The following is a 14,671-nucleotide window of genomic DNA, read 5'->3' on the forward strand; positions in this document are numbered from 1 at the left end:
CCAAACCACTGTTGGTTTTACTTTATAGTTTTTGTATTGACTCAATGATTGAACTAGGTCCTTTCAACCTATTTGTTTCATTTTTAAGAACAGCTGCAATGGTTTCTACCATTTTTACATCTTTCAGATGCTGTTTAATCTTCAGAGAGAAAGCAATCATTGAAAAAGTTCAAGGTATTTGGCTGTGACTCGTATGCGATATGGCAAGAACACAGGGCTTGGTGTTCATATCCTGTGTGTGTCTCTATCCTGACCTGATGGTTCAAGGACTGTGTGAACATTTGGTTCTCTGAGCCTCAGTTTTCCAACTGATGAGGCGGGAATAGTAATTCCTGTTCTGGTGATATTCAAGTTGAGACCTCTTCACCTTTTCACCAAATGTTTTCATGCTGTTGCTCCTTCTCTCTCCCGTATCTTGTAACTCCATCTTGTATAAAGGCAGTTCACCCAGGACAGCACAGTAACAGCTGCTGTGACCCCCAAGTGTGACATACAAGATTCTGAACCTGTGCATCCGCACGCGACCTTATTAGTAATGACAGCGATTGTATCATTTACAACTGTTTTTTTCTAAGTCACACAAAACTCACTTCAAACAGCCTTAACAAATGGACTTGTATTGGCTCATGAAACTAAAACTTCGGGTGTAGACTTTTGGTATGGCTCATTCAAGACCACCAAATGGTATTTCCAGACCCAATTTGTTTTACTCTCTGAGCTCTCCTCCGTTCTCAAGCTCTGTGTGGTGAAGAAGAACTATGAGCAGTGCACATGCAAGTTCTGATTCAAGCCTGTCGTTCACTGGCCTGAATGAGGCCCCAGACTCAGTTCTCAGCTGCTAACACTGCAAAGGCAATGTGCAGCTGTGCTCAGGCCTGGGTCTACATACCCTCCTCATTCCACGTGGCATCAAATCTGAACAAAGCACAAAGACTGATAGTGGCCAAAACACTGATTTTCACCCAAGAAAGTTTGAATTTTGTTATAAGAAGAAGTATGAGTGGGCTCTGGAAGGTAAATAGAGCAGACGTGGAGTTGCATGACACAAACTGGTAAATGTCAATTGAAAGGAACCTAAGTACTTCTCCCCTTTCACCAATATGGCCCTTTAAATTGGCCGGCATGCCCACATTTCACGGGCAAACAGCTTTTTGAGAATAAACTGTCGGAAAATTAAATTAAGTCCATCATTCTCCCTCTTTCACTTGGGGTCCCATCTCACGCCTCCCACTCTCATCTTTCTGATTATCCAATCTTTGTTTTTTTACCCATTTCACCAGAACCACTTCTCTTGATTGGTGATGTCTTTGGATTCCTCTGACCTTCTGACCTATGCTTTCTACCCAGAGCTTAGTTTCTACATCCGCCTTCTTGCATCTGGTACTCCAGTACTTCAAGGGATACATATTCCTCCACCAGCCCGGGCTCCGTACCCTGCAGGGGTGGTAAGCCACCCCATCCAATTCAAACACACGGAGCCAACTTTTTTGGCACACATTCCCCAGTCTATCAAACATTCCTGAAGGGCTAGCTGTTCCACTTTGTACCACCTCGAAACAGCTGTCTTCTAGTATTCTGGGCCACATCTAAAGTGGATGCCACTCAACTGGTTTCAGAAAGATTTTATGAAGAAAGGGCAATTTCTGTTTTTATGTGATTTTCTTTTCAGCTGCTATTCTCATCACAAATGCTCAATCCTCTCATCAACTTTAGTACACTACACCTCTGTGATTACAAATTTTCTCTTCTTTCCTAAGACCTGTCACCCAAATGTTCTTCAACCGTCACTGCACATCTGCAATCAGACTGGCCAAAACACAAGAGAACTGAGGCTTTGTCTTTTTTTTTTTTTTGATTAGAACATTCCAGAGAAAAATCAAGCATGGCTTCGTTTTTACCAACCATACTTATATCTGGCATTCAGAAAAAATCTAGAAGATAATCATTGTTTATGCATTAATTTTTGTATTATTTTGATAATCTGCATCTAGAGCATAATCTCCCATGAATGCAACAGAGGCTGTTGGCAGGGATACCTATGGAATTATGAAAAAGGGTCTGGTCACATCACACCTGTGATGCTGAGTATCAGGGACATCGTTGCCACATAGCCCCAACATCCTTTGGCAGCACATTTGGGGGCTTGATTTTTAACAATATTTAACAAACATTGAACACCTAAAAGTAGGCAATATTGGGCAAAAAAAAAAAAAAGATATCATCCTTACTCTCAAAGGTCTTACATTCTAAGTGAGAAGGTAAGATATTCAGATACAATGTTGTTACAAGGGTCACTACCTCGTTTTTTGAGGCTTTTTCCTCCCAGGTAAAACCAGCCTGCCACCACAGCCTCCGACCTTCTCTGAAATGTTTCCCTCCCTTTGCTTTGGAGGTCTGTACTTTATAATCTTTAGCGTTTACCCATAAGCTTTTATCAAACCTATATGACTTGGGTATGGCTTAGATCTTTCATCATATTCCAGGTAAATACCAAAATTATGTAAATCCTCCATAGCAACCAAACAGAAGATTACAATCAAATAAGGACTGCATCTTATCACTGAATTGATAAGGAAACGCAAAGGGCTTTCAAGCTGAAGCCTGAAGCAGCCAGGAGCAGCTGCAAAACATTACTGCCTTAGCAGAGAGTCCAGACCACTGCTCTAATTCTAAACAAACCAGTTACTCTTTTCATTCATTTAACAGGCACCTACTTTGTGCCTGTCATTAGTCAAATGATACGGTGGTATCCTTCAGAGATAGGCATCCTTTAGTGCTCTTGTAGTTTACACCATAAGGGGGGTAACAAACAATAAATAGACAGACATATAATAAAACATCAGATAGTGCTGAAGGATGTGAAGGAAGAAAGTAATTTCAAGGGATGAAAGTGCTGGGTGCAGTGTGTAGATAGAGGGGTCAAAATCTTTTAAAATGCAGTGTTTGAGCAAAAATGTGCATAAGGTGACAGAGTGATACATGAAAGTCTCTGCAGGAAAAATCACCCTACCAAGAACAACATATGTGAAAATGTAGTTCAAAATTCATGAAAAATTAATATAGTCATCATTGGATCCATATTACAACTTAGCCCAGTTATTTAACATAAACTAAGTCCTGTTCTTTATAAAAAAATCAAGTTTTGGCACTGCTTAAATTTTCCCAAGGATCAAAGCAAGAAACACGACCCTTAATATATTCCTTGTCAAATGCTGGTCAGTCTTCAGGTTGCTTCTGCTAAAATGAAGTACTGCTCTAAATAGTCCATTTCATCTTCTCAACAGCCTTAGAAACTAGATGCTAAGATTCCCCATTTTGCAGATCAGTAGATCAAGGCAAAGAGAAACTAAGTAACTTGCCCAAGGTAATCAGCCAGGGCTTAGTGAAACCTAACAATATACAGTATTTTTTGTAAATGGATTGTCATTCTTATTTTTCCTGAAGCTTATTGAGCAGTTGCTGGGCTACATTATACTCTGAAGACAAAAGGAACAATAGGCACTATCCCCTCATCAAATTATGTTTAATCTATGTGTATACACAAAACCAACACCCCAAACCACGACAGGAGTCTAAGAGAGTATGCTATAGGCCTGTATACACTGCGAAGAAATGCAAAGTTAAAAGGGGGTGGGGGAGGCGTTGGTGTTAATACGAGCTGAATATGGCTTGGGGCTTAAAAATGTTGAATCTAACTTTCTTTTTATTTTTTCTGCCCTTGTTAATAAAAGAAGCAGTTGCAGAAACTGGGATAGCTAGCCTAGAGAAGAGAAGATTCAGGGGGGATTTGATAACTGTCTCCTAATATTTGAAGAACTGTCATGTGGAAAAAGAAATTAGATTTGTTCTACATGTCCCTAAGGGTGCAAGTGATAGTAAGAGTTCACCACAATATAAGGGAGGACATTCAAACAAAATAAGGAGAACTCTAGCGCTGTCTAAAAACAGAATGGGCTCTTTTAGAGAGGGAGTCCTCCCGTGGCCTAGGCAGGATGGCCTCTTCAGTGACAACTTAGGAAGGGGAATCTAGAGAAACATGGACGGATGGATGATGTGAATGCTAAGGTCTCTTCTAAGGCTGAGAATTTATTTCATCAGTGATTAATGAAATTTCTATTAATACTGAACTGCTTATGGAATTCATATCCCCATTAGAGAGTATTTTCTGCTCTTAAAATTTTTGGAGATTGTATCTACAACTCTGCATGTTACTTCTGGTGCTTAATTGATAATAAATAATCCTCTCAAGATGTACTTTATTTCTCGTCTGCTCCTTTCTAGGTCTCCAGCCATACACCAACTACAGCTTCACGCTTACAGCTTGTACATCTGCTGGATGCACTTCAAGTGAGCCTTTTCTAGGTCAGACACTGCAGGCAGCCCCTCAAGGTAATTAAGAAATACCCATGACTTGGGAGAAGTTTTCATTTTGAAGTGAACTCTATAAACTCTTTCATATCAAACAAAGAAGAAGGAATAAAGTAGACACATACAAAATAAAATAGTATTGGAGGTTCCCATTCTTCAGATTTGTTTAAACCATAAGCCTCCAAACGTAAAGTTCGTTTTCAATTCTTTCTTTAGACCTTGTAAATTGCCTATTCTGTGGAAAAAAAATATAATTATTGTACACTTGGATGTGAAATACCTCAAAAAGTCAAACGTTAAATATTTCTGGGGTGCTTAATATGTAAAAAGCCCATATTTTCTGCTGAAGTTGACTAAAATATTCACTGCACTGAAGAACTTAAAATCAAGTGGATGTGATACGGTAAGTACCTGAACTTACATGAAGAGAGAGAATCTGAAAGGTGATATTAAAGACGAATAAATGAACAGAATGTTCAGGTTAATCTGAAGAGGGACAGCTTAGAACCCATCATGGCCATCAAGAAAGATTTTATGGACTAAATGAGGTCTGAGATGGCCACAGGAACAAGAATTTGGAAAAATGAACAATGGAGGAGATGTACAATCAAACACAGGTTGAGGGAATATGAAGGGGAGCTATCACCTTGGAATTTGATATCACAATATCAAATTGGCAATATCTATTATATTTAAAATGTTACTACCCCATGACACATAGTTTCACTTTCAGTATCTATACCAGAAAATAAAACACCCACAACTGCAGAAGGAGGCACATACCAGTATGTTTACTGAGGCATTTTTTTGTTTGTTGAATGAAAAAATGTTGGAAGCGATTTAAATGTCTAAGAGTAAAGGAATGACTAAATAAATTCACGTATATTCACATTACAGAATTCCATGCATCACTTTAAAAGAATGAGATGATCTGTACCTATAAGGATGAAATGATAGAAGTACATTAATGTATAGTATATTTTATATATATTAAAATTACATAGAAAACCATATTCATTTCTGTAGACACATACATAAAATCATAGAAAAAAATCTGAAAGCATACACACTCAACTGACAACAGTGGTTACCTGTGGGTTAGAAACTGAGATTGGTGGTATCGTTTACTTTTATGGAAAAAAAAACATTCTCTGAAGCTTTAGTCTAGTGATCAACTTACTATTTTCTTGATCTTTATTATCTGCCAGTTTTCCATGTGGGGAAACAGAGGCATAAATTAGTTTCAAAAGAGAAGTGTAATGTTAATTACCATTGGAGAGACCTGAACTAGTTGTCCATTACTCTTCTAATGAAAGGAATTGTTGTACCTCAGAATATTAGACCTGAACTTCCTACCAGTAAATGGGGAATAAAATGGAAAATTCCACATATGGGGCATATGGCTCCTCACCAGGAATTCACTAATGATGTTTTCTATATAAAGAATGTTTCATGTCAAAAAGCTTAGTGTTCCTTTGAAAGGAAGAAACCAGCAGTGGATTTTTTGGAAAGGTAAACTATCAAATGGATACTTTGATGATAATGGATAATTTCTAAAGGATCTATCAACCAGTTTTGGCTGGAACTCAAGCCTAATAAAATGACAGGATCTCTTGCTCCAGTTTACTCATCAAATCTATATCATTACATTCTTAGAAAATATGCATCTATTTTACCATTCCCCCCAAAAAAAAATTGTTGAAAGAGCTCAGATTTCATGTTAAAAATCACAGCTTTCAACAGTTCAGGGGACTTGAGATGAGAAATGTTTTGATTTCTCTTTTTCTCTTTATGCACCTTTCCTTTAACACAAATAACTCTACAAAGAAATAATAAACTAAATGGACTTTCCTCTGCAGAACAAACACAGATTTAGAATCTATTTTCTGGCTGTGTAAGTGCCATTTGTGAATAACTTGTATGTGAAATAAATGTAGTGTGAGTGCTGAACTCAAGGATTGCAAGGGAACAAATTAGCAGTAACAGTAAGTTCTGTTGTTTTACTATAAAATGAAAATACATATATCATTTTAAATTAATAACCCAAATATAACTAATTAAAAATGTCTATTTGAGTGAATGTGACATAGTTTAAGCATCTAACACATCTAACACTGGAGTGTCTTAAGTGGATATGGAAAGAATTAAGAGAAGCATTTGTTCATAGCCACCCTGAGCTCTTCTCATTTCTCTCTCATTTTCAATCTTAAAAAAAAAAAAAGGAGTTAATGCACATTATGACCTCATTGATAAGTTGGACATAATTCACTACCATTTTATCTTCATAGAAAATTGTGTACCTTTAGTCAAATAATGGGAAGAGTTCGTACTGGGTTATTGCTCTCTCTTTTTAGAATTGCTGCCATACTAGCAAGTTCTAATTCATTTTAGAGTTCAATCATTCAAAATTGCAGGTAAGCGTTCCTCTAGCATTGATAATGGGGAAAAGAAAAAGGAAAGGGAAACCAATCTCTCTCAGTCTCATTCCCAATTCCCCTTTCTCTGCCCTTCTTTTAACTGTTGATGTTCTTTAGATTCTTCCTCTACTCTTGTACTTGTAACTCCAGAGTCCTTGGAATTCCCAAGTAGTAGCTTTAATTCCTAATGAAGGCTGCGAGCTCCCACATTCTTGAGCTCTCCCAAAGGCTACGCTGACAGATTTAAGGCCTATGGTCCACCGCTCTACCAGATGTTTATATGCAAGTGTTTTGCAAATACTTCAAACCCAGTATTGCGATGCTTAAAACCCCTCTCCCCACTCCCTAAACTTACTTTTCTTCCTTTTGCTCTCTCTCAAGTACTGCCATCCACCTAATTTAATCCCATAGCCCCAAAATTGACTATCTTAATACTTCTCTTCCCCTTAGGTTGTAATACGTAATTCTTTATAAAATCTTAGTAGTTTTAAATATAAAGGATTTTTTAAAAATGAGTTCTTCCTTTCCATCTCTAACTCCAGGGAGAGGAAATCCCAGGGCAAAATACCTAGCTGAAAGGGAAATCAGTCAAAGGGAGAAATACAGTTTAAAATCCGTTTATTGCTTACAAAAAAGCCACCCAGCATCTCTCTCTCCTACTGCAGCAGAAGCAAGTGAATCCTCCCCCCAACCTCTCAGGTTCCGATAAGCCCTTCACCCAGGTTGATACAGAGATGAACTATTTCTCTCCACCCCTTAGAAACACTTATTGATACGGAGATGCACTAAAGCCAGGCAAGAGATTCAGGAAATACTGCCATTTTACCCACAGGCCACCCCTCCAGAAATCTCACCTTAAAATTCACTTGTTACCCTTCTTCTGCAATGGTCCCTGGGCAAGAAAACTGGAGCATTATAATCAGACTAATGACATACAATAGCAACACCAATAAAATCATGATAATCCTCAAGCTGGAGGATTCAGCTGATATCAAAATCCTATGCAGATTAAGTCCATAGCTCACCCATTCCATAGGTAGGCAGTAGCTAAAGAGGTAGAGAGTTCAGAGCAGTCATCACACGGCAGCTGCAGCCAGGGGGCGCATCCAAGCCACAAGGACTGTACAAGAAAATAACCTTAAGGGCAATAAGATATACATGTTTTAATGATACCAGCAAAGGCAAATCTTGTCCATCAGGTAGGATGCATGTAAGAGAGTGGTCCTGTGATAGGACAGTGGCAGGAATGGGATCTCATCCTGGTCTAGTATACCAGACCTTCACCCCCTCCCTGTGGGAGTTACGGATGGGTCAGTATATAGGGCTACAGGTGGTACATGCACTGGCCATAAAGATAAAACAAACTTCCCCATAAGATGCTCTTACCTCCCAGACGTTCTGGGTACACCACTGTGATCTTTGGGGGCCACTCTGCTGTTACTCCAGGAATACACAAGAGGCCAGCTTCGAGGCCTTTTCCCCAAGGTGCCTGAAGGGTCAGCCATTGCTGGTCCATGTGTCAGAATGGCCAGGGCCATGTGCATTCAACAGTGTCTCCAGGGTTTAATATGGTTGGGGCTGGCAGCAGGATATTGCTCTACTGGCCCTATCCTGACTTCAATAGGTCCTCTTTGGTTAGCACATACAGTTGTAAAGGAGAGGCAGCAAGGTAGGTTAGCATATCTACAGGGCTCAAGGCTCCTTTTCAGGGCTTCTCATTCAAATGCCATAGCACTGCCCATAAGTAAACCGACAAACCCCATAGACTATTGGTGTCCGATATCAGGCCAGATTTCAACAAACCATTGTACCTCTCTATCACGCCTGCCCCAGTAGGATTATATAGTACATGAAACTTCCACTTTATTCCTAATTGCTGCACCCATCCTTGTAACACATGTCCAGTACAGTGGGTGCCTTGATCACTCTCAATCCCCTGCGGCTGGCCATAGGCTGCAAAGAGATGCTCCAGGCCCCTCTTGGTGCTTTGCTGATCTGCACGACATGCAGGAAAAGCAACCAATAGTCCAGTAGCTGTGCCCACACAAGTTATGGCATCCCAATATCTTTCTGATATGGGCAGAGGCCCAATATAGTCTATCTGCCACCTGACAAGGGATATCGGTCCCTTTGCTATTGACCCATGTTGCTGTGGGACTCGGTGTCAGTCCCTCTTAGAGCACACAAGGCACTCCTTCTGGGCTCTGCTGACTTCTTCAAAGGTCAACGGCAAGCCCCACTGACAGGCTACAGCCCACATTGTCTTTTGCCCCGTGTGCAATAAGCTCTGCTGTAACCATTGGGCCACATCAGAGGCAGGCTTTCCTTCTAGCCAGCACACCTGGGCCAGTGTGTCTGCTTCATCATTCCCTGGGGATGCCAAAGGCAAATGGCCAGTCACATGATACACGGTAACTGTCACAGTCTTACCAGAGACCCATAGGTCCCACCACAACTTTTGCCCCCAAAGGAGCTGGTGACCAACCATCCAGTTGGCATGGTACCATGTTGGTAGCCACAGGGTCAAGCCCCTAGAGGCGGCCCAGCTGTCAGTGCAGACAACTATAGGCAAGGGCTCCTGGGTGATCACAAGCCATACTGCCTGCAACTCAGCCCATTGCCTGCTCTTCCCCTCTCCATCCTCCATCCATACTGTCTCAGTCTCAGGATGGAAAGCCACAGCCCTCCACTTCAGGAGCCGCCCACAACTGGAGCCATCTGTGTACCAAGCATCTTCAGGTATAGGGGCTTTTCCCTCCTGACAAGGACTCTCGGCTACCAATGGCTCAAAAGCAAGTTCTTCCTGCTTTCCACTGGTATAGGTCACTGGCCCAAAGTGGAGTTCTCCACTTAAGGGGCTAGTATTATTACACTGCTGTAAATATGAACCCCATTTGGCCGCTGTAGGCATCTGTCCCACACCACTCCATGGCCTTTGGGTCCAGTCTCCCACCCACCCTGCAATGGAATAGGTGGTTATTACCTTGGTTGGAGCTGTTCTGGTGATGGATTCCATAGCCAGCAAGGAGTGGTACACAGCAGCCAGTTGCTTCTCTATCAAGGTGACCCAGACCTCTGCTCCTTCCCAGAGTTGTGACCAGAATCCAACAGGTTGGCATGTCTATTCAAGCCTATGCCAAAGACCCATCCATAACCATCTTTGGTTACATGAACATCAAGCTCACAGGACCTTGATGAGTCCATTGCACTCAAGGCCTGCATGGCCTCGACTGCTAGCTTAGCAGCAGTAAAAGCAGCTGCACACTCCCCAGTAGCCCAAAAGATTCTTGTAATGCATTGACAGTGGTAGGGGTGGGGACAGCCTGGACCTTGTCTCTGACCGCTTCAGGAATAACTTTAGTTTTACCCACCAGACAACCTCAAGAATTTTACAGACAAACCAGGTCCCTGAACCTTGGTGCTGTGCACAGCCCATCCTTTCTCCTGTAGATGTTGCAGCAGTCTAGGAACTGCCCCTTCTAAATCTGCAAGAGAATCAGATGTGAGCATGATATCATCAATGCAGTGATGCAACTGCACCATTTGTGGTTTTTCCCATGTGGCCAAGTCCTGGGCTACAAGTCCATGACAGATGGTGGGACTGCGGAGGTGTCCCTGTGGAAGGACAGTCAATGTCCACTTCTGGCCTTCCCTCATGAAGGCAAACTGTTCCTGGCTTTCCTGTGCTATGTCAATAGAGAAGAAAGCACTAGCAAAGTCCACAGCATAATGGTACATGCCCAGCTCATGACTGAGGGTGTCCAGAATGGCTGCTCTAGAGGGAATGGCAGCATGCAAAGGGGGTGTGACTTCATTCAATTCCCTGTAGTCCACGGTCATATGCCAGGAGCCGTCTGGCTTTTTCACTGTTGTCACTGGGGAATTAAAAGGACTGTGAGTGGGCTTTATGATGTCCACCTTCTCCAACTCCTGTAGAGTTTCTCCAATTTCCTTGTACCCCCCACCAGGCAATTTATACTGCTTAGTATTTGTCACCCACCAAGGTACAAGGTCCTTGGTTGGAGCTGTTCTGGTGATGGATTCCATAGCCAGCAAGGAGTGGTACACAGCAGCCAGTTGCTTCTCTATCAAGGTGACCCAGATCTCTGCTCCTTCCCAGAGTTGTGACCAGAATCCAATAGATTGGCATGTCTATTCAAGCCTATGCTTGAATGTGTGCTTAGCATGTCCCCTCAGAACTGCCTTTACCACATGTACCCTCAGTCTGAACTCGCCTACAGTGGTCTGTAACCACAGGCCCTGCAGGATATCTACCCCCAAAATATATTCAGGGATGGGAGAAATGTATACATTGTATGTCTTTGGGGGTAAACACCCTATCCCCAGTGAGATTTGGGCTTTCTTCACTCTAACTGCCTTACCCCCACAGCCGTCTATCACAGCAGGGGTCCTGGGAAACCGCTCAGGGTTGCCATCAATCAGAGAACACTCAGCTCCTGTGTCCACCAGCGCCAGGACACGTCGTACATTCACAGGGCACCAATGAATTGCTAATTCTACATGTGGCCTCTGGTCCCCACCACATCCCCCAAATCAAACCACGATGCCCAATCATCCTCCTGTGGGGGTGAGGGCCCAAGCGAATCCTGAGTACTGTCCCCCAGGAAGTGTTTCAGGGACACAGGATGGACATGAGGCTTTGCCTCTGACTTCCATGTCCTGGACCTCAGCGGCTGGAACTGCTGCTCTGGCTTTATTTGGTGCCACAGTTCTAGCAAGATTCTGTTGGGCTGCCCATCGAGTTTTCCTTTCACTACCCTGGCCTTTATCAAATCAACCCACTTCTGAGTCCTTGAGACCTTCACGGGGCCCTTTGCTCCTCTCCTTTCAGTCACAGCTCAAACTTCCTTCTGTGCCCGTATCATTTCAACCTCCCAGATCTGCAAAAGTACAAGTAACCTCACTAATGGGTTGCCCTATGTGGGGGCAAGAATAGTCTCTAGGGACCCAAAGAGAGATGTGGGAACTGTATAGAGCACCAGATTTTTCATTCCTACAGTGAACAACTGCTCATCGGGGTCCTGGGCGTCCATATTATAGATGGTATTTTCCATACCCAATTCCTTCAATACCTGTTGGAGTTCTACATCCATTTTCCAGCTCTTAGGTAAATACGGTAAATCACCCTGAGTAGGCCAAACTGCCCTGGTGGCTCCTGTCAGCCATCCCAGGAGCGTCTGATTCCCTGAGGTGTGATGGGCACTTTGCAAGCACTGCCGGAGGGAAGGGTGAGCCATCAGGGAAGCCAGTCTACTCATCTCAGCACCCAACAGAGCAATGTTTTCCACCCCCATATCCCAGAGACGTAAAAGCCGTGTAGACAGGGATTCCGATGGCTTCTGCCTGTACTGGACGCTCACGTCCACCAGCTCATCCTGGGTATAGTGGCAGAGCATGGGGTGCTCCCCAACCTCAGAAGGGGGCCGCTCCTCACTCTAGGGAACCCATAGTTGTTTCATTTATTTTTTTAAATTTCAGCTAGGCGGGCCTTTACTGCAGGAGAGGCTGGTACCTCGGGTGGCGGCCTCAGCAGCAGATCGGCCCTTGGCCCCACCTCCTCATCTTCCCCACCCACCAGCTTCCCCACCATCTCCAGGGCTGAAGGCACCGCTCTTCCCTCCCTCTCCTCCACGGCCTCCCGCAACGCGGCTTCCCTGCCACCTCCCCGCTCGCCGCTGCTAAGGAATCTTCCAGGAGCATGTTTTCTCTGTAACTGCCTCTCTTCCTTAAGGGCATCCCGCAGGTCACTGCCCGGGTAATTACCCACTGATATGGCATGAACTCCTTCTCTCCACCCCTTAGAAATGCCTGTTGATAAGGAGATGCTCTAAAGCCAGGTGAGAGGTTCTGGAAATACTGCAATTTTACCCACACCATCGCTTCTGCCGTTGCCTGATTTCATACCCCTGTAACTTCTCTGGATCCTCCTAACTAGTCTCCCTGCCTCTAATCATTTGTTCCTTTCTTTATACTCCCTTTCCAATTACTTTTCCTCTTTTGCCAAAAGAGGCGTATCTCACATTATTAGTCACCTCCGTAACCTCCCATTTCCTTCTAGGAAAAAAATAGTCTCCACATTTTTAGTAAAGCACAACGGGCCCCTCAAGTTTCAACTTCTGCCGCTGTGTCACATCTTTTGGTTTTCCCTACATTCTACCCAGAGCAACAGTCATGCCAATGTGCCTGCGTGTCTACCATGCTCTCCCATACTTCCAGGACTTTGCACAGGGTTCCCGTCAGCTTAGACTCCCTTCCCCACGCTCTCACTCAGCTAACTCACACTTTTTCAAACTTGGCTCATATGTCTCCCCTTCTGGAAATCCCCTATGACCACCTCCTCATCCTGTCCATCCCTTCTCACCCCCACTTTGTGTTGTGTACCCATCCAAAGTGCTCCAGTAGCACAATACGCTTCCTCTTTTACAAGCATTTATCAAACTGGATTATCAGTTCTTAGTGATTCATCTTTATTCACCATGATGCTTTGATTCCCTGCAGGTTAAAGACTATATGTCTTTATTCCCACATCCGCAGCTCCCAACACAGAAAATGACACAAAATTGAGTAGAATATTGAAGGAAAAAATTAACAAATAGTAAATAGTCCAAAAGTCAATACATGCCTGACATCAGTCAATACTGAACATGTTCTCTTTGCTAACTTCAGAGAGAAAGCCAATCCATGGTAAAGTTTGAGATTTTTGAATTGGAATGAAGATTTGTCAAGACTCAAGAAGCGGGTAATATTGCATAGCACTCAAGACAAATGTAAAACAAATCCAGTCGACCTGTTCCTTTTCTGGTAGCTATTATGTTGACAGACCCACCAAGGTTTCCTTCTGCCCTTTCAGTCTTAGATCTCTCAGTTTACCTGCTCCCAAACATGCTTCTAGATGATTACCCTCAAGGCCATACACTTCTCTCCTTCCTTGGAATCTGCCCTTTTATTATGTAGAATAGAGTTTCTGACAGCACCTGAGGCTCATGCTCAGAGAGGGAGGCAGTTTCTCAAGAGGGGACTCAGATATTTCACCTCAGGTGGGTCTGATGCTATCAAATATTTCTTGCAGCTGCCAAGATCATAGTGTCTCCATATCATTATACAAGTAAAAACACAGCCCTTACTAGTTTTTACACATTTCAATCTCATCTTAAATCAAACCAGTGGACACAGGATTATCACTAATATGAACGAGCTTTCGCCAGCTTGTATAAATATGAAACCCAACTTTTATTTAAGACAGGAAGCACATCTGGAATGTTGCTTCATTTTATTTAGTTAATTCCTCTGTATTCACAAGCTGCATTGGCTGACTCAAAGTGGAAATAAGCAATAGCTTTTCTAATACCTTGGTGATGTTTAGTATATTCTTCAAGGTGAGAAAGACATGAGTACAGGAAGCGGATTATGAAGGAAACCTTTACACCTTATCTCTTAAATCAACAAATTAACATCATGTTTAAATCAGAACTCTAATTAGTTGCTTGAGTCATCTTGCGGAAGTTGGCAGAGAAACCCAGGCATAAATGTAGACTATGATTTATGGATTTGTCCAAGTATCTAACATAGAGTGAGTTTTCAGAACAAAATGAATGACTTTCCTCTCAAGAATAGGTTGTTCCTTAGAAAATCAGTAAGTTCAAGCCATTGTTTAAATACTATCTTGATTCTTTCAGGATGTCACTAAATAAATTACACTTGAATGTCTTGAAAATTTTCCTTTCAAAGGTGTTGAAAGCGTACTCTTTACTAACTTACACAGGAGATACAATCAAACAAGAACCTTTGACCTATTTACACAGGGCACTGAACTATGAGAGTAAAATGCAAAATACCATAGTGTCGTGACAAAAAAGGTCGTAGTG

At 42.6% G+C, this 14,671-nt stretch overlaps 1 protein-coding gene across 1 annotated transcript in view; it reads left to right on the plus strand.

Moving 5' to 3' along the window:
* Positions 1-14,671, plus strand: part of USH2A (usherin) — a 722,977-nt gene that overhangs the window by 595,382 nt on the left and 112,924 nt on the right. Inside the window, exon 55 of the mRNA XM_036931704.2 lies at positions 4,282-4,389. Coding sequence (XP_036787599.2) covers positions 4,282-4,389 — 108 coding nt within the window. The remainder of the gene's footprint in view (positions 1-4,281; positions 4,390-14,671) is intronic.

Source organism: Manis pentadactyla, chromosome 19 (assembly GCF_030020395.1).
Source record: "Manis pentadactyla isolate mManPen7 chromosome 19, mManPen7.hap1, whole genome shotgun sequence".
NCBI lineage: Eukaryota > Metazoa > Chordata > Mammalia > Pholidota > Manidae > Manis > Manis pentadactyla.